Source organism: Amphiura filiformis, chromosome 4, assembly GCF_039555335.1.
Source record: "Amphiura filiformis chromosome 4, Afil_fr2py, whole genome shotgun sequence".
Classification (NCBI taxonomy): domain Eukaryota; kingdom Metazoa; phylum Echinodermata; class Ophiuroidea; order Amphilepidida; family Amphiuridae; genus Amphiura; species Amphiura filiformis.
Window position 1 is genome coordinate 24,518,758 of NC_092631.1, and position 27,644 is coordinate 24,546,401.

General features: G+C 36.0%; 1 protein-coding gene across 5 annotated transcripts in view; it reads right to left on the reverse strand.

Moving 5' to 3' along the window:
- The window catches only part of LOC140150722 (coiled-coil domain-containing protein AGAP005037-like), a 338,931-nt gene that overhangs the window by 122,142 nt on the left and 189,145 nt on the right, over positions 1-27,644 (reverse strand). For all 5 annotated transcript variants that reach the window (XM_072172816.1, XM_072172814.1, XM_072172812.1 and 2 more), the window contains one exon: positions 8,968-9,133. In XM_072172816.1, the coding sequence (XP_072028917.1) occupies positions 8,968-9,133 (166 nt within the window). The remainder of the gene's footprint in view (positions 1-8,967; positions 9,134-27,644) is intronic.

Here is a 27,644-nt window from a genome sequence, read left to right on the forward strand (position 1 = left end):
ATGCATGCAATGATATGAATTGTTTAAAAAAGGAATGCAAAGTAGTCTAATAGAATCATTGTAATAATTTAAACATGATAATACACAATGTGTTATTAATAGTATGCACAAAGGTTGATCTGTGGTCAAATATAGGGATATCTAGTTTTGGCCATTGTCCCCCCCCCCCCAAAAAAAAAATCTAAAGGTTGATGCTACATTGTCAGGATTTATTGTATAAACAGGTGATAGGAGAAAGTGAACTAAGTGTAATTTTCTGGTGTGTGAGCACCAGCTCCAAGACACTTTCATATCATGGGAACATCCTGCAAACAAGGTATACCCTTTTCAAATACCTGCTTTCCTCCTTATTCGGGGGAGGGTGCATGTTAACACACTCCCTGGCTATGCCCTTAACCCTAAGGCTGACCCATGCTTTTTGATATCGGAAGTCAAAGAAGATCCGAATTTTTTAACAAGAAGAAGAATTTTTGACTTGGCACCCCCGGGATTCGAACCCCGGGATTTGACCCCCTGCATGCCAAGCACACAATCGCGGACCGGTATCTGCACGGGTTAATTCTGCCCGGCCAGCAATTCCATGAGCATATCACACTTAGGGTGATTGCGTCATCGCAGACCCTGGGATGCATGAATGCGCAGAATTTTTCATCATGGTATTTTGTGCTTTTTTCTGGATCTGGATATACAGAAGAACATGCAAACGTGCAACGCAGACATCCCTTTACATCCCCTTTAATTAATCCAGGCCATTACACTAAATAGGTTAATTAAAGCTAAAGTGACAAAAACAAAATTAATAATACCACAATGCCTGCTAGTTAAGTAGGCTAAGACAACTGACAGCTTACAAGTAGCTTATAAGGACAACTGACAGTTTCTATTGATTGCATATCTCTCTCCTTGGACTACAGATTAACCTACATCCGGGGCCCACATCAGGTTAGCTCACACGTAACCATGGTAATTCAAGACATCTTTTAATCCAAATATATCAAGTGTTATAAAAAACTAATTAGTTTGTGGGTGATTGCAGAGGATCTATCTTGCTTTCAAGTTATTGTGTCAAATAGATTTCTCCACTATTATAGTCCTATGGTGCGCTACTCCGAAGGTTCCCTAGTCCAAAAAATAACAGGGGTCGCTAGTCCAAAAAACTCACTAGCATCCTAACCCTAACCTTAAACCTATCACTGACTCTCAAGACATTGACCCTAACCCCTAATGTTTGGACTAAGAGCCCCTTGTTATTTTTCGGATTAGCAAACCTTTTTTATTGACTAGTGAACCTTTTTTAATGAAGAGCAAACTTTATTTTCAGACTAACGAACCGTATTTTCGGACTAAGGAACCATTTTTTATTGACTAGCAAACCTTATATTCGGACTAGTGAACCTTATTTTTGGACTAGTGAACCTTATTTTTGGACTAACAAACCTTATTTTTGGACTAGCGAATCTTTTTTATTGACTAGCGAACCTTATTTTTGACTAGCGAACCTTATTTTTTGACGAGCGAACCTTAAATATTGAGTAACAAGCCTTACTTTCGGACTAGCAAACCTTTTTTTATTGACTAGCGAACCTTATTTTCAAACAAGCGAACTTTTTTTTTTTATTAGCTAACCGTTTTTAATCGACTAGCTAATTTTTTTAATTGACTAGCAAACCTTATTTTTGGACTAGCAAACCTTATTTTTGGATTAGCTTTTTTATTGACAGGCGAACCTTTTTTTATTGACTAGCGAACCTTATTTTCGAACTAGCAAACCTTTTTATATTGACTAGCAACCCTTATTTTTCACAGTCTAGCGAACCTTTTTTTATTGACTAACAAACCTTATTTTCGGACCAGTGAACCTTTCTATATTGACTAGCGAAACTTATTTTCAGACTAGCGAACATTTTTTTCATTGACTAGTGAACTTAGCAGGATTGCTGTCTAACCCCCATCTCCTTGGTTTGAATGACTTACCTCTCTAGTTTGAAATATCAAGGAACTTGCACCCCCAATTTGAAACTGGGACAAAATTGACAAGTGTGCTCTTTCTTTAGGCGTCCACATAGCACACAGCTAGCCAATTGACTGACCAAATGACCAACCAACAGACTTACCGACCAAATGACCAACCAACAGACTGACCGACCAAATGACCAACCAACAGACCAAATGACCATGCAAAAAACTAACAAACAACAAAAATCTTCACGCTGTGACAGTCTCCACTCCAAGAACAAACACACACAATTTCAAAAGTTCCTGTTATGTTTTGCTGGTTTTCAAGTACATAAAAGGGAAGGATAAGACTCTAAAACAAATAAACATGCTTGGGACTTGAATGAGTAATACTAAAACTGAATGATTAAGTGAGCTAGCGTAAGTAAGAAATGCAGACGTACGTCAACTTTGTATGTTTGAGGTCTGACTAAATAGGGGTAAACAAGACCTGGAAGCATGGCCAATCATACTCATGGAATCACTAAATAGCACTTCTTGTATGCATCCATGATTGTGAGGCAACTGAATGGGTATATTCTCTAGTACAGCATGCTAGGGCTCAACCGATTATCGGATCAGATATTGTATCGGCCCGATATTTTCGATATCGGTATCGGATCAGATATTGGTAAAAAAAATTTTGGCAACTTTGAAGAACCACTAGACTTTTTTTTTTACTGATACCATGTCGAATCGGATATCGGCCGATATTACAACATCGATATCGGATATCGAATCGGTGTACCAATGCCATATCGGTTGAGCCCCCCATTATATATTTTGAGCTCTAAACTATGCAGTATTAACAAAATAATAACACAATTATATGATAGCACAAAATGAGATGGGATGAACTCCTAAAGCATTTTGATGAACCATCATAGGATGCTATAGACATTCCCTTTGAGAAGCAAAAAGAAAGGAGAAATTAAAATTGACCTCATTCCTGTAGCATTCAATTCAGCTACATCCTACACGGGGAGCACGGTGGCTGAGCGGCACGGTCCCCGACTCATAATCGATAGGTTATGGGTTCGAGCCCCGGCGACACCATCATGTTGTGCCCTTGAGTAAGGCACTCTATCTCGATTACTCCTCTCCACCCAGGTGTATAAATGGGTACCGGCATTCTAAAATGCTGGGAAAGTAACAGACTCGCTGTGGAGGAGGTGTAGCGATCCCCCCAAAGCAACATTACATGGAGGTTTCTGGCCCAATCGCAAATGAAAGAGAGATCGGCACTCCGATCACTGTTTATACAGGATCGTCTCCTTTACCTTTACCTTTTTACATCCTACACATTATCTGAAATGAAGATCAAATGTGACCATTGTATTAAACAATATATTTCTTGGTTTCTGACATGAACAAATGAAACCCAAGTTTCAAAATGGCTTCTTGAATTTGTACATTGAATTTATACTTTTGACAATATTAGTAGGTCAACTTTTATAATTATATTTCAAATCTTCCAACCTAATTAACACCTTCACTAAAAGATGCACAAGCTATCTATCAATATATGACATATATATAATTTCTTATTTCAAAAACATTTCAAAATTCTCTGACACCATCTATGGTGCTCATTGATTTCCAATAAAATATTTACCTACAAACAGTGACCTATATCGGCATCATCAAGTATCTCTTCATCCAAGGTCAAATGTCTTCTCATTGTATTTTGCATGCAGCGAAATCTCTCATACAAAATTCATGGCTCCGGATTATTCTCAAAATACCACCGACCATCTCAAGATCCACTGAACCAATACTAGGCATGTTTATACTCATAAGAATACTATAAATTTTTAAGTATATAGTAATCCAATTATAAAATTTTGACACTAAAAAATGGTTGCAGAATTTTGCACCTGTGTCAAGTTACAATCAATATTCACACAGTAAAGGCTAATAAGGGGCATATTATAGCTTTCTCACTTTCCATATTTGACCACTTTGCAAACTGTCACAACAAAATTGACCACTACACTTATTGCACCTTTAACAAGTGCCATGTCAGTTTTAATGAAAATAAAATAGCTTCCTTTCTTTCCCCTCTTTTTTTTTTTTTTTACTTTAAGCTGAAGATGCTCTGGGCGATAACAGTAATATAGTCGAACACAGCTGACGATACTAGACCTAGGGATAGCCATAAGTGCCGCTGCCACTCGTAAAAAACCATCTGCCACAATTCGAAATATTTCACTACTATGAAAATTAAGTCTTCTTCGATACTATATTTTCCAATATTTTAAAATTTCATGGCTAGTATTACATAATTTGAACTAGACAAGTTTGAATTTTATAAAAAAATATGTTAAAAGCGTTTTATAATAGTAAATTCATTAGGATCCTAGTATAAATGGCCAAAGATATCAAAATAGACAATAATGTGCACAGAAGCTTAAAGCAACAATGTGCGATTTGCTCACATAAAATGTACAAGTTGCTCACATGGATGCCTTCAATTTTTCCCAATATTTTAATTTTTGCACAATTGTAATACCCAATGATAAAAATAGCCTAAGAAAGACTAAGTCTGTAATGCTTTTGCAGAAAAATGAAGAATGAATAAAATGACGAGTTTTAAAAACTGGAATCACAGTTTTATTCACCAATGCATTGATACATTCAGCGGACGAAATGGCGCTTGAATGTAGCAGCAATTTTCTCTTGTTTTATGTGCTCAGCCTAAAAAAGGACCAATCTGAGAGTGAAAACCAACAATATTTGGGAAAAAAATAAAAATTTATTTTTAATGCAAAATGCACATTATGGCTTAAATGTATGAACATAACATGTTAGTGCACATGTATTGTGGTAGAAAGCCCCCAAATGACTAAAATGCATTGTCACTGAGAATGTACACGTCAATATTAGATTTAAAATAAATGTTATCTTTCTGTTCTGTTTTTTTCCTTTGCTTTTTTCTTATATTTTGTAATCCCTTTACTTTGTTCTGGTTTATTCTGTTCCATTGATCTTGCAAATGACAATTGAAACTCAGCAAGTGAAATGTTCTTTCAGGCCTTTAAAGCCTCCCCTCTTCAGTGGCAGTGTCAGTCTGTCAGGGGGCCCTCCAAACATGAGCTTTGTCCCCTAGTCAGTAGCAACGACGATTGAAAATCCCACTTTGGGGGCATAAATTTCACTTTACTCCCATTTCCAGTACATCCTCCCCCCCCCCAGATAAAATTGTAATGCCGCCACTGCCAATCTTAATTTAGACCAGGTGGTGGCTGACATGATCGAGCCGGCAACTTGTGAAAGCGCCCAGCCGTATGGCATTTTCAATATACTTGGTTAGTTTTGCGGGGTTCATTATCGTTATTGTGGGGTTCATTATCATTATCGAACCCCAACGGTTTTAGCTTGTATTTATATTATTTATTAACATAGGCCTATTTGTTTGTGATATTTCAAGCGTTTTAAAATTTCAAAATAATCCCATTCAATAACACGGTTGACAATGAAAATTTACTGAATTTAGAGAATGCAATGCGGCCACCACCTGATTTAGACATCATTCACACAGCTGTCTCCCATATTATCTGATTCAGCATTTCATTCCTCATACATAAAAATCATGGTGGAAAAAGTATAAATAAATAAACGATCCTATTAACGTCCAAGTTTCTAAATCTCACACTAGGAGGCGAAAAGTGTGTATAATTATGCACTGTCCATTATCCATCAAAAAGTGTCAAATGCGTTGTTTAGCGAGGTGTAACATTGCGCATGTAGGGTGATACCCAGTGGAATTAGGCACAATCAAGTGGTCATTTGTATACAGTAAGCTTATAACATTGAATGGACCTGTTTAGGGGAGGTGTTACTGCAATATTGGACCACATTTAGGCTATTCCGGTTGAAATCCATACCCCTTTGGAAGACATACCCTTAAACTCTAAGAGTGTCAAATGCCCAGGTCAAATACATTGTTTAGCGAGGTGTAACATTGCGCATTTAAGGTGATACCCAGTGGAATTAGGTACGGCCAAGTGGTCATTTGTATACAGTAAGCTTATAACCTGAATGGACCTGTTTAGGAAGGTGTTACTGCAATATTGGACCACATTGAGCTATTCCGGTTGAAATCCATGGCTCCCTATGGCAGACATACCCTTAAACCCTAAAACTGTCAAATGCCCGGGTCAAATACATTGTTTAGCGAGGTGTAACATTGCGCATTTAACGTGATACCCAGTGGAATTATGTCCTGTCAAGTGGTCATTTGTATACAGTAAGCTTATAACATTGAATGGACCTGTTTAGGGAGGTTTTACTGCAATATTGGACCACATTATCCTCCAATAGTCTCATTCCCTACTGCACATTTCATTACCATCCATCTCAGGGGTCGGTCACCCACCTGTGCACAGTACTTTTTGTGGGGCCTCAGAGCACATCAGACATATTGAATTGCATTCTGAATACGAAGAATGTCCTTCTGATATCAAATAATTTTGATTTTTACAATCGCAAATTTCCAATTTGCAGTGTTCTGTTTTTTGTCAGTTCTTACCTAGCTGGGGGTTTACAACCCCCAGCTAGGTACTGTTTTGCTATCGGATCTTTCTTCTTTCTGGCAATAAATTTGAAAATGCTTCTCCTCCTACATGTTACACCCTACAATTACGTAACTTGCACATTATGTATTGGCTATATCCAGCGCCCATAGGGTCTAAACAGAATTGGGGTAAATGGTCATTAAGGGGGCATTTCCTGTATTTAACCAAATACCTTCAAAATGCTTCTTCTGCCACATATTATATTGTACAATGATGACATTTGCATATATGGATCGGCTATACCCCACGCCTAGAACTTGCATACAGAATTGGGGTCAAACGTCATTAAAGGGGTAAAATCTTACAATTGCATTATCTGGACATCTGTAAGGGGTATAGGGCTCAAACTCGTTCTTTCTTTCTTTCTTCTGTCAAACTTATAACGAGCCAGCGTAGCCATATGCTTTAAGCCAATGTGACCATATTTGGTCACAAGGACCATTGGGTAGGGGCACAAATGTTACATGATTAACTCGGGGTCAAAGGTCATCCAAAGGTCATTATGGCCAAAATGTGATTTTCACTAGAAATGCTTCTTCTTCCACAAATTACATAACACAATGTTGGCACTTGCATACCTGCATCGCCTTTAGCCAGCGTCTAAAAGTTGTACAAAGAATTGGGGTCAAAGGTCATTAAGGGGGTAAAATCTTACAATTGCATTATCCTTATTCTCAACCTCCGTATGGGGTATGGGGCTCAAACTCAGTGACAACAAATCTCATGACCAGGGGAACATTTTACAGGGGTCAGGTCAAAGGTCATGCAGAGGTCAAATTTAAGAAATACATTTTCTGTACATCTGTAAGGGGTACGGGACTCAAACTCTGTGACAACAAACTTATTTTGGAACACTTTGCAGGGGTCAGGTCAAAGGTTATCATGGGTCAAATCTTATAATTTCCTTTTCTGGACATCTGTAAGGGGTATGGGGCTCAAACTCAGTGACAACAAATCGCATGATCAAGGGAACATCTTACAGGGGTCAGGTCAAAGGTCATGCAGAGGTCAAATGTTAGAAATGCATTTTTGGACATCTGTAAGGGGTGCGAGGCTCAAACTCGGTGACAACAAACTTAATGACCAGGGGGAATATGTTGGAACACTTTGCAGGGGTCAGGTCAAAGGTTATCTGGGGTCAAATCTTATACCGTAATTTCATTTTCTGTAAGGGGTATGGGGGCTCAATTTCGGTGACTACAAACCTCTTGACCCGGGAAACATTAAGGTCAAAGGTCAGGTCAAACGGTAATTAAAGGGTTACTTTGCGATTGTCTGCGCTCTGTGAGCGCAAATTATCTCTAGTTTGAAATTTGTGATATAATACAAATGTTATGGCAAATTATTGAAAATTGCTTTCACAATCATATATTAACATTTGACCTGAAGTTGTGAAATATGAGGTTTAGTACAATTCCCATTCAAATGTCATTTCATGAACATGGAAATATATTGGGGTTAAGGAACTGTGTCCTGGTGTATGAGAATGTTTGCAATCCTAGTGCCAGGGGTGGCAGGAAATGAAATAGAAGAAGCCCAGTACAGAATACAAGAGTTACTGGATGGAGCCGATTCTCACATTACAGCCATTTGTAAAAGGTCAGTTCATTGGTTAAGGCTTTCTTTTCTTTTTAAAACCAAAATCCCTTGCTCTTGCTCTTTACAAATCACCATCATCCGAATAAAGACATGTTTGAACTAAAAATCAACATGATTTAAATTTTAAATGTTTTCATCATTGAATAAATTGACACCAATTATCGTTCTTCAACAAAGTAATAAAAATATACCAATTTGATCAAAATGTGTCTAAAATTAGATTAATCTTCAAAGTAGTAAAAATGTCCACAGATTATCTTATTGTGTAGTGGATTGATAGGTGATAGCCCGAGAAAAATCAGCTTAACTCATGGTGTTTGCAGATATCACTGAGTATTTTGTCAATATTCTAGACTTGTTTTTAACAAAATGCCTTTTTTATGTCCCAATTTTACAAAGAAATAGGTCAGATTAGAAAAACATATTTGTTCAGTTCTTATTTACCTATTTAATTGAATTAATTATCAATGAAAAATAAAGCACTTGACTTAATCATTTATTTGCATGACTTAATTATTGTTTTTCCTGAGACAAGCTAAGTACAATTCCAGAAAATTGACTGACCAACGTCATTAGATCAACAGGGCAATGACATATTTCAGTGTCCCTTCAAAATCACTCAAATCAGTATTGAAAGAATAACAAAATATTTTCATTATTTTGCATGTACTACCATTTCAAAAGGTGCGTGATCCAGTTACCAAAGAGTTATACCTGTACAAAAATAAAAGATTACCGTACACTAAAAACTCCTCTCTTGGTGATCCCTAGGAATAAATAATGACTGATCCCTTACCTAGTGGTTTTTCTTTCGACATGTTAACCCTCGGTCTGACTATCGGTAGACTACTTCTATAACGAGCTCCTCTCTTGAATCCTGTAGACAGTGTGTCCGTCTCTGACATGGTCCCAGCTTCTTCTGAGTCATGAAAACCATTTGTCACTGGTGATGAATTCTGCAACTATAAAGAGAAAACAAACAGAAAATTTAAAATTAGTCCTAATTTATTTCAAATAAATTTTTACAAAGCAAAAAATCATCTTCATAGCTCATTTAACTCACCTACCTCACCGTAATTTCAGCTTCATCAGTTCAATTGTACGTAATTTCCAGGAAAAAATTCAATTTCCCCATTATTTAACACCATATTTAAACATGATTCACTGTACCATAATCTATTATCGTGCAGGTAAATACCCAGCAGTCACTAACAAATGCCGGTACATGTAAGTAATATTAATGAAGTTATATGCATGTATGTACCTGGTTTATACCCCAAGTGTAATAAAATCTTCCGTAAGCTTCCCATCTTAGACAAACTCTCCCAATTTCATTAAATTTTCCTGTTTCCTGCAGACATATCCTTTGAGGTGTGGATCTAGTTCACTGGCTGCCATAATTCCATTAATATAATTAACGCCTAGCAATCTTAACGAGTGTATAAGTATGTGCATGTGGTAATGTTCACATGGTAGCGAATATCATGAGATGTTCATACTTTGTATTCACATATCGCTTGCTTCAGTGTTCCATAAAGACGACGGGTTGGATGCGATATCGCTATTTTTGACGTTGCTATTGGATTAACACATAATCCTGAAATCTTCACAAACAATTCTAAATGTGTTATGTGTTGCTAAAGCAAAATTATGTTATTGGGGTTCAGCAAAGCACCCCCACTGTAAGTATGTTGTTTTTCAATTTGTAACTGCTAATCGTCTATTTTGAACGAATTGTCAGCCTAGTAGTTTCGTCAGCCTTGTATGTCACTTGTCGCATTTTTTTGTGTGAAAATATAGAGAGATTAGACCACATTATAATTTACATTGTTGGGATCTTGACTTGTAGGCAGTGTACCAACTTTGGAAAGTGTTGACAAAAACTTGAAAATGAATTATTAATTTTCATATTTTCGCATCTCTTAGCTTCATTCCAATTGTAAAAAAAAAAAACATAGGTAAAAGTAAAAGAAAATAGCACAAATTATTGAATAAAACTTCATGCAGAGGCACTCTCTCCCATGCCCTCTGATGGTTTATATACCCTAGTGGATCAGAACTCAATGTGTGGGACTCAGTGTAAAGTTAATGGAATCTCCTTCGCGAACACAGCTTCATTTTTATGGCTTATACACACGATGTACTTATTTGTACCACAAAATTCTCAAGGGAGAGCATGGCGCAATGGTTAGGGTACTTGCCTTTAGTGCATGAGGTCCCGGGTTCGATTCCCGGCGGTGGCGATTTGCTGGGATATTGACTTGGAAAAAAAAAGTCTGGAATTAATTGGCAACTTCTGTAGATTAAATTCAGACTTCCGCTCTCCGATGGTTCATTTAGAATTGGGTAAATGAATCATGAAAGTACTCCGTCCTTCGGAGGGGACGTTAAGCCGTCGGTCCCGTGTACAGAGAGCCATACCTGTACATGTGTCTCGCAGCCAGTTTCGAAAAGAGTAGGGTGTTAACCCCTGACTGTTCCCAACCCGTCCCGGTGTTCAAATGGACCCCAATGGAAATAAGCTTCAATAGAGGCTTTCTTGGGTTATCCAGGGTTGTCAAAACCCGAACAAATCAAATCAAATCAAGATATTACAAGTATGAACATAGCCTTAAATATTACAATGTTAAAGCACCAAGATTAATAAGATCTTGTGCTCTACTAACCATAGCTTAACCCTAACAGGACTGTATACTACAAAATACTACTTGATATATGCGCTGTTCGTGCATGCATCCCACGTGGTGTGCTGGCGCAATCGCCCTAAGTGATATATAGGCACGGTTTAGCTGGCCAGCGAAGCCCAAGACCTGTGGCAAAGTGTCGCTGACCCAGTGCCTGGCATGCGAGGGGTCTCGGGTTCGAATCCCACCCATAGCAAACCGCCTCTCTCCGCCTTTTCTCTCTTTATTCCTTCCTTCTTTCCCTTCCCGTCGCCAAAAAGCCCTTAGGCGGTTAGGGTTAAGCACATGGCAAATGTACATGTATATGCAGTTGTTTTTTCGTCCTTGTTGTACATTCCATGTAATTATATTCACACAAATATCAACTTTGCAAGTTTTTTTGTAAGAAAATCATGACAAACAGCACAACAAATCTAAACTAAATGTCAAGGTGCTTGTTTGTAAGATCTTTGTATGCAACCTGCATTCAAAATGAGCGCTAATTTAAAGAAAACATCCAATCTGAAATCTGCCTTGATCGTAACAAATTAGGTAGCTTTTTTCCCCTCTCTTTTACGTAGTTCTTGTGCTAGTTTCCAATGTAGCATTCTTGTACTAGCCTAGATATAGCACACCAGCTGTTTATATCTAACCAAAGATACTCAAACTAGGGGATGGGGTGAATTTATGTTTTCATTAGGGATGAAATTAAAACTCGACCGGTGGTCAACCGCCGATTCCTTCCAGTTCTGCCCGGTTACCATTGTTTAGAACAATAGCAATCGGATGGAACCGGCGGTCAACTGCCAGTCAAGTTTTGATTTCGTCCCTTAATGCTTTTGTGGTAAATTTCACAATTTTTCTCATCTGCTCATTAAAGGCCCATTCAGTGATTTGCTCATCCGGACGATCGTAAAAATCATCAAAATTCAGATTTTGGTACCTTTGTAATTGGCATAGATGTGCTAACATAGCCTGCTAGTGGTTCGGTCGAAAGCCGTGTATTTTAGACAAAATAAAGCATTTGCATGATTCTGGACTTTTGATACTGACAGTACAAAAAGTCCGACTCGAGATCGAAAAAGCTCACTCTCCACGCACTAACACGCGTTATGTATTGTTTCTACTACTTATTACATCAGTAGCTACTATTTTAAACAAAATACACAATTTTAACTGTTTTCATATTTGAATTGACCGTTAGTTTGCCTCGGTGACCTTTAATTGCTTATTTTGTTTTCTACTACAAAAATTAAGCGTCTGTTTTAAATCAATTTAGACTCTACTTCCCCGTGTTAGAAACACTGGACTAGGAAGTTTTCCAGTCGATTAGGTGGCGACTGTACTGTCTGAAAATCTCGATTTTCTCGAGTCGATCTGAGTTGAAGTAGAAAACCTTTCTAAAACTTCTGTTTTTTGACTAATTTGTCGATGTATTCAGGGAAAAGTGGTTTAATGAAATTCTGTAGACTTATTCTTTATTTCTAAGCAACTCTGACAAATTTCCATTTTTTAATGTTCCTGTGAAATCACTGAAAGGGCCTTTAATGATATTTTGCTAAGCGAATGAATCTGCAAGAATTTGTTTTTGCAAACACAAGTTTACATTATTTAGCCAGGGGTTTCTGGTAGTAAAAATATTTTTTGAGAAAATATTTCTTTTGAGAAAAGTGGGAGATGAGGCTGTGAATCACAAAATTCCCCTTTAAATTTCTCATTGTTTTACCAAAATATTTATGACAAATTTCTGAAAAGGGCAATTTTAGATCTGTACAACATGCTTTGCTCTCTTAGTTTATCAACAGGTATGTCTGTCATGAATATTCTGTCCAAGATCGGTGACTAACATCATATGCACAAATCGGCTATTCCGGTTGAAAGCCATACACCCCTATGGAAGACATAACCTTATAATCTTCCACACAGGGGGTGTAGATTTCAAATGGAGTCACCCATTCAGGTAACCTAATTTGAAATTCACACTCCGCATGGAAGATGGTAAGGTCATGTCTTCCACAGGGGGTGTATGGATTTCAACTGGAATAGCATACTGTGGTCCAATATTGCAGTAACACCTCCCTAAACAGGTCCATTTAATGTTATAAGCTTACTGTATACAAATGACCACTTGACAGTGCCTAATTCCACTGGGTATCACCCTAAATGTGCAATGTTACACCTCGCTAAACAATGCATTTGATTCCCTTATGGTTTAAGGGTAGGCCTAATCTTCCATAGGGGGTGTATGGATTTCAACTAGAATAGCGCAATGACTGTCCTATCCACAAGCGCATCAAATCCGCAATCCTCGGTTGAGACCTTACAGCACTACTCCTGATGATAACATGTAAATGTAACCTTTTTCCCAGACTGTCGTTTCCTTGCCATATACCTCCCAGGCATAAGTCTTATTCTCTTACTTTGACTGTGAAATTGAACGATTTACATTAGATTTCATGCTTTATCTACGTACTGACATCATGGATTGAAATTTGATGAGAAAATAGAGAAATTAACCAAACCAAAATGACATTATGAGCAAATAGGATTTCATCCCAGTGGCAAAGTTCAATAGACAATTCAACAATCACTGCTCAGAAATTGACCTTTAAGATTTAGGGCATGATACTTTGCACACAACACATTCAAAGGTCATTCTATGCATACAAGCAGATTGGGCTTAACCCTCTCCACACATTTCATATATTTAGTCACAATTTTGGAAATACACTTCTGGGTGACGACATAAAAATAGCTCTCCTGATTGCAATAAGGGGAGCGCTTTATAGCTCACACCAAAAGCAATTATATGGAGAGATGTGGCTGAGTGACAGCTCCATCCTCAAACCAAAAGGCCTATAATCATCATCATAAAAATCTGAGCAGCAGATATACACAAGATATTTAAAAGCTATTATCATACCTGACTGAATAAATTTCTTTTACACAAAACCAGAGTTTGACTCACAATTGATGGCTTGGTCTATCATAGTCGATAGACATCTTCAGAATGATGATTTTCATAGTATTTGTAGTCTGCGATAAAATTTGCTATTAAAACAAAATGAGCCTATTAGTTCTGCCTAACCTTGGCAAGCTAAAACAGCTCAATAGTTGTGCATTTTATTTTACTCTTAAGTGTAAATTTCACTTAGTTACCAGTTCTTTTTTTGATAGCAAGACGTTCCAACATGAAGTGTTTTGATGAAAACTTCCATTCCATAAGCTTAAATCTTAAAAGTTGTCTAAAAATAGATCTATTCCGCCTTCGCCTCAGATAAATAAAATCTCCCAACTTCTGCCAACTAATATATCATGCTTTTAGCTCTCTTAATTGCAAGGTATGATCACGTTGATAGCATTTTACAAATCAGAGCAAGAAACCCTGAAACTTGGGCTCGATCTATATATCGCAAACATAATCATATTATTTTGTACCTGGTTTTTTTTTTCCAATATGGCGATCAAAATTTATGATGCTGCATAAAATTTACAAACTTATATCAAGATTCAATAACTCAATACTAGGCATATTTAAACTCATTTTAAATCATTTTATGTATTTTATTTATCTATACAAGCATTTGCATGATGCTCTACAAAACACAGAGCTGCTGTTTTTTGTGAATAACAGAATCGGAACACTTCCTCCAAGTGACAGTCTTTCAATGCACAAGTCTGATTTTAATCTAGATGTTGCCAATTACATTCTGACTCCCCCCCCCCCCAAGTGAATACCCCAAGAAGATACCACTACTGGGAATCGAAACTGGGACCTTATATATCGAAGGCAAGTACTCCAACCATTAGGCCATACTCTTCCATTTAGAATTAAAATATGATCCCGAAAATATGAAATTCTTATATATTTGCTATTTTTTAAATAAAATGTTAAACTTTTTTGTTTACTGCACTTTTGATTTACATGTTCAAGCCAGCAACATCAAAAATTATACATAATTTCCGTGTGTAACAATTTGCAGGGGTACTTTGCTAAAATTATGTACTTTTATATTTCCCACTTGGTTTGTTTTTGAATAAAATCACCAATACTATCTGATGATGTTCTTCTCACCCTATCTGTCCAGTAAGCTTACAAGTCTTAGCTTATGTAAATCAATGTGACAATGCCCAAAAGCAATGTAGTTACTATCCATACAGATCTTCTGCATTCAGACTGATGCAGATCATTGTGGATTATATTATCCACACTGTGCCCAAGTGTGTGACACCGTTGCAGGGTACCACATGATGCAGCACAAAGTGACTGCACCCTACGGATACACCTTGCACCTTTGATCGTGCATGTATTAATGTATCAGACACTGACGCTACTGTCTTGAGGAATCCAAATGGACTTCAATATGAAGAGTTCGGATGCAAGAACCATGAGAATTACCTTCACGGGACACATGTCTTGGTTGCCTTACTTCAAAAAAGTTTGAAAATGGCATTGATCACATTTTGCATCTGAACTTTGAATATTTGCTGTCATGATCAAAATGATCACAACACAACGTGCACTGTGATACATGGAAATGAAATACATCATGCATGTAGTACATTCTATGTTTATAATGTACCTGACCAGCTCTAAAACAGTCCAGATTAAACTGGATTTAAATTAACTGTGTGAATCACACCGACTATCATGATTAGCAACGAGTATGTTCAAGATGATTCCGATGCATGTGAACATGAAATTGATATATGCAAACGGAAGTTGTACTTGAAAGGCACCCCCGGGAAAATGAGAAAAAGGGGGAGAATTTGAGAGGCAACGTGGAAGTCCAGGTGAAGTGAAGGTCGCTTATTTGAACCTGTGGAATTCAGCAGTCTGGTTTGAAGCTGGTAAGCTGGATTTGCCAGTTACAACATTTAAAGTTCTTTTTTTAAATGTATTTAAACAGAATTTGAGAATATTCAATATGTACATCATAAAACTTTCAAGCAATTTGAGTTTAAACAGAAGTCATGTTTGCGTAGTAATTCTAGAAAGATTATTTAGAGAGTTAATTAATATCTCTGTAAAAACCTAATCTATCCATCACTGAAATTTGATGCTATACTCATCTCATCATTTGTTTGTAAATACTTAAAAATAATCAAATTTTCATACAATAACAATATGCTCTCTTCTAATTACTGAACTTACATGTTATTCTTAGATCATTTTAATATTGAATTCCATTGATGATCACACTTATCAATTACTAAGACAACAGTTTAATCATCACCGCTATTTTCATCTTGTCTCATCATTCCAATCTACAGAGTCACGGTTCACTGACCTACAATAAGGGTTAATGAACCGAGGATATTAGTTTCTTAGATCGACATCAGAATGATTAGAAAAATCCAGCACTAAGTATCGTTCATTGACCTACACAACTTTTAATTGACACCTTGCGTCACCTCTGTTAGCATTCTCATCCACTGAGGACGAGGTGCAGTTCAGTTGGTTACAACAAGCACCAATGTACTAACTACTATATATTTGAGGATGTAGAAGTTAGGATGACGATGTGTGGGATTGGAGTGTTAATCCCTCTTAACTCTAGGATCCATCATGAATTGGCAGATACCCTAGACTGGATATTAAACGGGCTATTCCAGTTGAAATCCATACACCCCCTATGATAGACATGACCTCAATTTATTAACAGGGAGTGTGAATGTCAAATGGAGTTACCTGAATGGGTGGTTCTATTTGAAATCTACACCCCCTGTGTGGGAGATTAAGGTCATGTCTTCCATAGAGGGTGTATGGATTTCAACTGGAATAGCCCAATTGGTAGATACCTTACACTGGATATTAACTGTCTCTTTGAAGTGTTAGAAATTGTTTCTTATTATTACGCTTTGTTCTACCGAGTCATCGGAGGCTTCACAAGTAATAATCTATTACACTTTTTAACAATCTTTAAATTTCCCCCATGTACCTCCCCTGATGAAACACTGCTTATATTCAAGTGTTTGTATTATGCATTTTCATAAAAGAGCTCCAGTAATCACATTCTTTATCTACAAGTTTGTTGGCATATCATAGGGTAGTCTGTTACGTGACACATTATAGTTACACATTATGGTTTCCGATTTTCAACAGTCTTACTCTAACAATTGTTTTTTGGGGTGGCCTCTATGGATGGGCCTATTAATTGGCTTAAGAAAATCGTACATTACTGCTTTAACAAGCATCTATTTGGATGCATATCGATCTTTTTGGAGAATCAAACATTTTCTTGAAGCATAGCATGCAAAATACTTTAGTATATAACACTTTGATAACTTCTTGCAAAGTATTGGGCAATTTTTCCTTTCAAATGCATCTGCTTTTCTTATCCTTTTTTCTTCATCAATCCCCACCTGGTACATCAATGAAAAAAAATCACAATCTATACAAAAAATCAAAAAAAGCTGTGACAATTCCAATCACAGTAACCATTTGAAGTGATATTACTCAATCTAGCACATTCTTGCAGTAAAGGCAACAAGGGCAGTGAACTCTCAAACATACATTCCCTTGTAGGGACTTGTCTCTGTTTTCTTGATTCATCTAAAGCATTATATCTTGTGTCTCTTTTCTATCACATAGATCATCATTTCTATTAGATCTAACTTGGTAGCCTGGAGAAAATTGACGGCGAAACAAGTGGTTTAATAGTCGCTAATAGTCTGAAAGATATTAGTGAGATATGGAGACTTGAACTTGAACTGGAATTTTCAAAATTGTGTTTCAAGTCTGATCATGTATGGTATAATGAAAATATGTTGGGTTGGTGGCTTGGGAAGTTATAGTATAGTAGTTTTATGAGTATGCCGTCAGTTATCACAATACCAGTGCAGCTGGCCCCGGTGCGAGTGGTTGCGCTTTCATCAGATGTGTCCCCGACTTCATCAGGGTGACTTTATGTGACTTTTTTGTGTCTTTTTTCAACCTAGGAGGGGACATCCGAACAATCAAGAACGTCCTGGTTTTACAAAAAAGGTGAAACAAAAGGAAGGAGGGAGGGAGAAGAGGAAAAATGCATATGTGTGCAATAATGCATTAATCAATGGTTTGAAGATCTGTGGCCATCGCTCAGACTGTGGTCACCAGCAGTTTGCTGAAATATCTACAACTTGTAATTAATTTCCATGAGCTATTTGCGCACCGTATCCATTTAGCTTTGAAAAATTGCAGTGTCACTTTTTTTTCTTCATATATTTCACTATTTTCTTTTAAGCTTTCCATATCTATAGCTTGAAGACTCATGAATTACTATTTTCGAAACAACAAAATACTGTATTATATCCCAAAACTTAAAATTCAGGCAGTTTCAATCCCCATGCCACCCGACTTTCAACAAAAATTGACAAAACACAGGACCAAAAGAAATTACCACTAAAATGTTTTTACATCCGTCACATTAAAGCTAAAATCAACACCAGCATGCTGATACTAAAAGCCAATTTTGAAACTCAAATTGCAATATCGCATTTTTCGAAAAATATTATCGACGACAAAACACCCCAATCTGTATGCCCACTGGGTATTACACATACATCTAAATTTAGCCAGCTGAATCCCCTCAAACTGAGTACAGGCAATTACATAGATGTAAAGACCACAAAAATTTAAAACATTACACAAGCTTTATTAAGGAAGGAGGGGCGCATACACATTTCCCCTCCTTCGTTATCAATACAGCTATGATTTAATCCATTATATGCTGAAGCTGAGTCAGCAGATTAAGGTATTAATGCTTTGCATGCTATAGGCTTCAACATAAAAAGTCTAAATTTTTAGATATATTCTCAAAATATCAAGAGCTATCTCAAGAACCACTGAACCAATACTAGGCTTGTTTGTGCTCATTTTAATTCATTGTTCATGCTGATTCCAAATATAGTCATGAAAATGTACAATTCTGAAATTTTTTAATTTAAAACAAAATTAAACTTGTCATCTGCAGTCGACAACTATGCGATGAGAGTTAAGCAGTCTATGTCGAGAAAATGAATGGCATTTTGCAATCAGTATAAGAATGCATATAAAAGAGAACAAACATGCCTATGTTTAGTTCAGTATGTTTGTAAAATACATTTCAAAAGAGTCATTGGATTTGGCTCACTTTCACAATCAAGAAACCAGTTATAGCAGTATCAGTAATAACAATAACCCAAATAGTAACGCTAAATAATTTGACGCTTTAAGCTTCTGCCTAGTCTGGTGGGTGATGTTGCAGACTCCCTATAGGTACACATTCCAATATACATGCACTCAAATTTTGATATAGTTTTTATTTCCTCTCACAGTCGATCATGTTTTTTCTCCACGTTTCTAGTACATCAATAGGCGAATAATTCACCGATAATCGGTTGCTTGCGAATAAGCTTATTGAATCAAGCTTAGTTTGCATAAAATTGAAATGATCTACATGTATTCACACAGTTGAATGAATTATTATTAATAGTACTATTACATGTTTGTGTGGAATGGTTGTGCACTACAGACTAGTAAACCTGGCATTCAGAGACTATAATAAACGTGGTATGTTTAAAGGAATAAAAGTATGAGAAAGCCATTTCAATTTTCATTTCAACTCAAACTCTCTCACAATAATATAACATTTTATTTTCAAGGTATAAATAAATAAATAAATGTTGGTATTTATACAGCGCCTTTCACATGTGAACATGTACCAAAGCGCTTTACATTTATTCCGCCGTCGTTAGAATATGTCAGCTGCCATACAATGCCCAAGGCATGCTCATACCTTTAGGCGGTGCTCAATGGACAGTATTCATAACAGCTCCCATTTCACACCTGGGTGGAGAGGAGTAATCGAGATAAAGTGCCCTACTCAAGGGCACAACACGATGGCGTCGCCGGGGCTTGAACCCACAACCTTCCGATTATTAGTCGAAGCCCGTTCCGCTCGGCCATATTGTATTGAAAATATAATATTGTATTGAAAATATAATTTTCAATAATTTTCAATACAATATAAAGACAAATTAAGAGGATAATTTGAAATATTTTGATTTCCAGCTTTATGAATTCTTGTAATTTTAGGTTCAATCAAACCTCACATAAACACTGCCTTAAACCCTTATTCATATCATGCAGACATTATTCTCACCTATTACATGAATAATGCCACTCTGAAAAGACTTTTTAAATCTTACACCTACCTCACACCTGCTAATATTCCCTTGGTAGTGGTATGGTGTATTATATGAATTTGATATAGAATGACCAGCTGACTGTACCCCGACTGCAGCATTTTTGTAGTAAACATTCAGCACCAAATAACTCGAACTAATACAGGTGAAAATATGAGATATATAGCATGCTATCATGCTATTTCCAGTAGATAACATATGACTCATCTTGATATCTTCAGTAGATAGCAAATGAGCTATCAGCAGTAGATAGCAAATGAGCTATCTCCAGTAGATAGCAAATAAGCTATCTCCAGTAGATAGCAAATAAGCTTTCTCCAGTAGATAGCAAATGAGCTATCTCCAGTAGATAGAGCTATCTTCAGAAGATAGCAAATGAGCTATCTTCAGAAGATACTAGATAGCAAATGAGCTATCTTCAGAAGATAGCAAATGAGCTATCTTCAGAAGATAACAAATGAGATATCTTCAGAAGATAGCAAATGATATATCTTCAGTAGATAGCAAATGAGATGTCTTCAGTAGATAGCAAATGAGCTATCTTCAGTAGATAGCAAATGAGCTATCTTCAGTAAATAGCAAATGAGCTATCTTCAGTAAACAGCAATTGAGCTAACTTCAGTAGAAAACAAAATTAATTAGATATTTTCAGGAGACAACAAATAAGCTATCTTCAGTAGATAGCAAATGCATACTATCTATAGCCGATAAAAATGAGATATGCTTAGTAGATGGTAAATGCTTTGCCTTTAGTTTACAACATTGTTTACACAACCTATAGTATGTGGAAAGAAAGATCCTTCAATTGTGACCAGAAGTCAGCACACATTATTCAGTACTACCTATCTCTATAAAATACCTGTATTCCACAATTTTAAAAAGCCTTCAAATTGTGCAACATGTGGTTTGTTCCCCTTTACTCACAGAAAAATCACTTGCATCAACAACAGATAACTCACTTATATTGAACCAAGTATACACTATCATCTATATTTCCTCGACTCCTCACGATCCCATTAAGTTCTTGTATGTATCTTATTTCTACATCATCTATATTCCTGACATTACATTCTAGACTAATGATACCCCTCTGTGTTCTCTGAAGCTTAAACCATATGCCTGCACCTGTCTCATACAAACGTTACTCAAATCTTCGGAATATTCATTTTTTCTTATAATCTACAGGTTAAATTTGTTGATTTTTCTTGAATAGCATGCAAAATTTCAAATGAGTATATGTCTATTTTAAAGTTTTCTTAGTATTGTGAATTTAAAATATAAAAAAAAGGATTAAACATGAGCTTGTATACTGAAAATTATTGGTTAGTCTTGAATTTCACTCACAATGGGCATATCGTTAACTGTTTATGATACTCCTACATGCCTTTATGCATTTGTATACACAGAATATTATGGATGCAATACAAATTTGAAAGGTTATAAGACAATGTACCTCGCACCATCAGCATGATCAGAACAAACATTCCTCAATTTCTTGCAAGTTTACTACTGAATTTCTGGTAATTACAGGTATACTGCTAATCATGTTAGCAATGATACTACAGTATGTAGTTGCGAACAGATTGGTAGAACTCAAAATGCAAAAGCAGTGACTTTGAGTTTTATTATCACATGAGACATTATTGCGTTCTCCTGATGAAACAATATCAACCTACAAGTGTCCAATTATGAGTCAACAAACAAACATTCTTAAGGGTAGAGCGAGGTATTGTTGGTCGAAGCAACCTAAAAATCGATTTTCATTATCTAGATCAATATATTATTGAAAATTAACACCTTGATGTTTTGCAAAAGTTCATTCTACAAATCGTATACTTGGCAAGCGTGCTTAATTTATTATTGTTAATGAGTTATGTACGTTTTACAAAAGTGTTGTTGTTTCAGCGCTCTTTACAACGTAACTCAAGAACCGCAGCACCTATAAAAGTATATCTGTGATATTTTTATTCTTCTACACACTCGCTATGAATTGAGCAATGCAGTTTTTGCCAAAGCTCACTACAATTTGTAAGATGCTGTGAACTACCAAATCACAACAGTTTAAAATAATTAATAACCTTAATACTACTGGAAGTGGAATATATGGATATGTATCGCATTGGCAACCACCTTTTTTAGCTCCTCTGCCACTCTCAAGCTAGACCCATTTTTCCATCGGCTTCAGTTCCTTTGCTCCATATGTTGTTGTTCCCTCAACAATATTTACCCTTGAAGTTCAATTCACTCCAATTTTGAATATATACATTTCAGCTCCCAGTACCTTATGCTTATATGTAGTTCCCAAAACCCAATTTTCTTGGGGGTAGAGCAGTGCATGTAATTATAGAGCTATAACTACACTATAAAATTGAGTGCCAACTGCTGCTCCCCTCTCCTAAAATAAAACATGCCTGTTTTCAGTTCAGCAATTGTAACGTGGTATATCGAAAGGAGACACTTTTGGGCAGGATCGTAAATGGAGAAATAGCCAAAAATCTGCCCCGGGTGATTTTTTCACAATTTAGGTTTGTTGCGAATTTGTGATGTTATTTATGTTTAAAATATTGTCTGATAGTTTCAGACCGGAATATAACTGGCATCTTGTATTTTTTGAGACATTTTTCAAGGTAATTCCTGCTCTCAACATTGTCAATAATATTTTTACAGGCAGATATCCATAACTTACAAACTCAATATCTTTGCTTAGGAATGTCCGATTTCATTGGGGAAAACAGCGCTGTAGAGCAAAATATCTCTTTATTTAAGATATTTAAAAAACCCAAAAGTGTCTGTTTTTGACATGATACATCACAATTATTCTGAAGCTAAACATGGATATCATTATGCTGTTACTTGGTGTATCTGCCGGTTTATGCATACATGCATGATGGATATGAATTAGGGATATCATTTTGAACTCTTATAGGTATCAGATGAGTCTCAAATTCCCTAGGTATACAGATACCTAATGGGTTAAGTGATGCAATGATGACACTGTTAACTGTATTTGGTGACTTGATGTTTTGGGCACTTATTTCCACTAGTGCAGGCGTTGAAAGAATTAGATATAGTAAATTGTACACAATTATATATGCTTAATTTTGTCAGCAAAAATCTTAGAGCAAACAAAATAAACTCTGTCCTGAAAGCATCCATCACCATGTATCATGAGCATAAAGCTTTAAGGATGAAATTATTTATTTCCACAAATATTTTGACAAATAGCAAGTTTTCCAATACTTTTTCACAAACTTTGTAATTTTCTTCACTTTTCCCTGAAATTTTTGAATGCAGATATCAGTATGGACAGCATGTCACCCTATCAAACTTATCAATCAATGTTTTTCCAAGGTATTTCCTCAAAGTTTACACATTTGCAGGTCTGGTCCCAACTTGCAATGTTGTTTCTACCCTAAATATATAAAATGTAAAGTTTTATACAATATAGATGGGAGAGTAATAAGAATACTCAAATAGTTTGTAATTTTGCTGACAGACATGATTAAGGGATCTAGAATGAGCGTTTATGGCGTTTCAACAGTATTTTTGTGGGACATGAGAGCACCTCAGGCGTGTCGAATTGCATTCTGAATACTGAAGCATGTCTTTCTGATATCAAATAATTTTCATTTTTGAAATTCACGATATAATACAAATTTTATGACAAATTATTAAAATTTGATATTTTTCAAATTTTTTATATATAACAGTCTTCGAAGTAATTTTTTTAAATCTAATTATATATTCTTAAAGTGTATGTAGATGGGAGGAAAAGCCAACGATCAATTGAAAATTTTGACCTTTTATATTGAAGATATGGATTTTTTCACAAAAAGACCTAATTTTTTTTGTGTGTTTTGGGAAAAAAATCCATATCTTCAATAAGAAGGGTCAAAATTTTCAATTGATCGTCGGCTTTTCATCCCACCTACATACACTTTAAGTATAAATCATCAGATTTATAAAGTTTACTTCAAGTACTGTTAAATATCAAAAATATCAATTTTAATGATTTGCCATAAAATGTGTATTACATTGCAATTTCAAAAATCAAAATTATTTGATATCAGAAGGACATTCTTCGTATTCAGAATGCAATTCGATATGTCTGATGTGCTCTAATGTCACACAATAAATACTGTCAAAACGTTCATACCCCTTCCCTTAAGCTTTCTAAGTTTTCAAAGATTTATACATATTACTTCAAGGTAGCATACAATGCACAAAAATCAAACAAAAATGCAGAGGACATAGCTCATTTTTACAAAAAATAAAAATGTAGCACATAGCCCTTTTTCGCAAATATCTTCTAGACAATTTAGTTTTTGTCTAAATCGATAACGACACAGACCAATTTCATTTGCAGTGTCCTAGATCGTATTGATACCATCTTCACCAAATATTCACTTGTGTCATAGCCGCTAGCAAATTGGTAGCAAAACCCTCAACTCAGGGCACCTGCGAGACCAGAGGGGTTACCATATATGGATACTACCGCAAAGAATGGTCTAAATAATATCCCGACCTTTTTACCACCAAATGGATTTTTATATTTATGCAGACGAAGTTTTGAATGCTAACTATGATACTGAATATGGACAACTAAGAAAAGGTTAGTGCTACAGTCTGTCCCAATTTAAAATGGCAAAGAAACTCTGAAATGTTCCCATATTGTGATGTAAATCTGCTCTTCTCTGCTATGATATGTGAAGAGTGAGCATGTTGAGTCAGCAAAACCTGTGGCCTGTATAGAGGAGGAACTTCAGGTTTTTTTGGGTTTTTTAGGAAGCGATCATCAGCTTTGTTTTTGTTTTGAGGTGAAAACTCCTTTTCATTATTTGTAAACCAAAAAGTAAATTATTAAAGTACTAAAAAAGTTTTTTAAAAACCTGTATGCGTATGATGAAGCAAACAAAATGTGGAGTTGCTCTTAAATGAAATTTTTGGATAGGGTCCATTTTTAAAAATCTACACCCCTTGTGTGGGAGATTAAGATCATATCTTTTATAGGGGGTGTATGGATTTCAACTTTCTTGGCCTAATGAGCATCAATTGCCTTAACTTGAAGCTCACTTCGTTGCACACAGAAATGAATTTCTTCCATCACATATCCAACCTTGGCAATCATATTACTGCCCACCGATAAACAGTGACAATTGTTGACATGCCGGTCTTATTTGGGGCACAACGTGACGCATGTCGCCACCGTGGACAATCCGACTTATTCATACAGTTTTCTCCATCACTTGGCATCAAAAGAAAGGCTACAAATGTCATGAAATGTTATGATGTCATAACTGCTCTAATAACCTTCTGTATGCTGGAGACCTTGTGATTTATTTGAAAATGCGTAATTTGAAACATTTCAGAAATTGTGTAATTTTAGGCATATAAAATAGCTTGCCCTTCAGCCTCAAAATAATGGTATCACCCATACAAAGGGGTTGCTGGCCCCAATCATGCAAAATCAACCTGGGTACAAACAGCTAATTTTTTCTCATCTTTTTTTACCATTTTGTAAATACTGGACCCTTTTCCCCATTATTACTGTTAAACCTTCATAGCAGATAAAATATTAAACCCCACTCAGTTTCATTGTCAAGATGCAGTGAAGAAGAAACAGGCATTCTCCTTGAACATGTCTGACATTCATTGTGACATCATTTCTGGTAATATCATCCCAACCAGTAGCAAATTGCTCCTGTATTTGGCTCATCTTTTTTCATAACCTCAATAATTTGTTAAAAAGGTACTAATTTGTGGAATTTTCTTTTCCTTAACCTTGGTGATACAGATATGAATCAGAAAAAAATGCAGAATTCTCCCAATCCTAATGTGATTTGGGCCATTCTGTTGCAAATGTACAAGAAGAAAAAACATCTATAGACCAGGTGAATAATTGTAGCATTATGTTATCAAAATCATCATCGATTTCGATGGAATCTGGGAGAAATTAATGCCATCATTATAGACACTGTGTGTTTCAATCTTTTAAAATTTACATCAAATTATTGAGATTGAAATTGGACTATTCTTGTCTTACTGATTCAAACCAATGTCAATGTTAAAATAATAGCAACTAGTAATATGCTGTTGCAATGAGAGTAGTCAGTTTCATGGTTAAACTTCTTCCATAGAGCAGTATTTGCCAAGAGTGCAAAATGAGCTAAACGTATAGTGTAGCGGTCAAGAGGCACCAATAAGGGCCCTCGTGGGCTATAGGAGCAATAGTAAGATGTCAAGGTGATATGATCAGAAAATTAATTTATCAATTTCAGTGTAAAAACAGGATATTTCAACATTTTCTCTAAATTTCTTTTCAGGCTCCAGATAAAACTTTCACAAATTTCATTTCTTGCAATCCCACAGCCAGATTTGACCTCAGGGATTTTACCAACTCAAAATAAGGTATATTGCTGATGGAGATCGAAGGGCAAACGTGATGCATGCTGGGAATGAAAAGGGCTCAAAAGCTATAAAATTTGTCACCCGAGATCGCGAATTTGAGCCTTTTTCCTTCCCAGCATGCATCACCTTTGCCTATCGATCGCTATTAGCAATATACCTTATGCCTAATTCAGAGAGCCCAATCCAGCTAAATACGACCAAATTTCGCAACATTGTCAACATTTCAACTCCTGTGCATTTCTCCGAGATACACTCTAAACACAATCATACAAAAAAAGCTGAAAATTGATTGCAGTAATAAGATTTCCTTCACACAACAACTTGGGACTGTGCCCTATATATACTTCCCTAACAGCTATCATTACCCCCAGGAACCTGCATTGTCACCCCTATAACAGCTTTTGCAAAGATAACTTATATCATCAATACCAAACAAATTATCTATTTACATTTCACTAACCCCAAGCTCAAAAATATTTTTGCATGCTGCTGGATATTTTTCGATAAAACAGAATTCTAAAATTCTTCAAATGATAAGATCTATCTCAAGAATTGTTGGACAAGTACTATGCATGTTTGTCCTTACTTGACTGCCATTATTTATGTATAAATTCAAATAAAGTAATTGGAAATCCATATATTTTTAGGAAAAAAACTAAATTTGTTGATAAAAGCAGCGACACGAGGGAGGGAGGGAGAATAAAAAAACCACCTCAATATATTGATTATTGCCTCGAAAATTTTTCCACCTGTTATTGTCTCATCCTCGCAGGTGAAGTTCACTAATGCACAGCACCTGTTACTCTAACTATTGACTCTAGGAACGTAACCTCATAATTAGGGTTAAATAAAATAATACCAGCACTTACTGAGATATGATAGCTGTGCCGTAGGGAAACCTTTAAGGATGTTGTTTCAAGTTGATTTATTGAGAAAAAGAAAATGTTTCCTAAAATGATGTCAAACACATTAAGTTACAGTCTGTTAAACAATCCATTTTTCTTTTTTTATCTAGTTTGATTTTTGATGCTAAGAAATTTTTAATCGAGGCAAGTAATCGTGTAGCACATCAATATGATATCTTCTAATAGACAACACATTTTCTATCAAACACTTCATTTTGTTCAATATCATCGGATTTTATTTTAATCTGCGCTAAACATCTGATTTAAATATCAAAATTAAGATGTCCTTATAAAATAAAAAAATGTCAAGTTGAAGAAATTCACCTGGC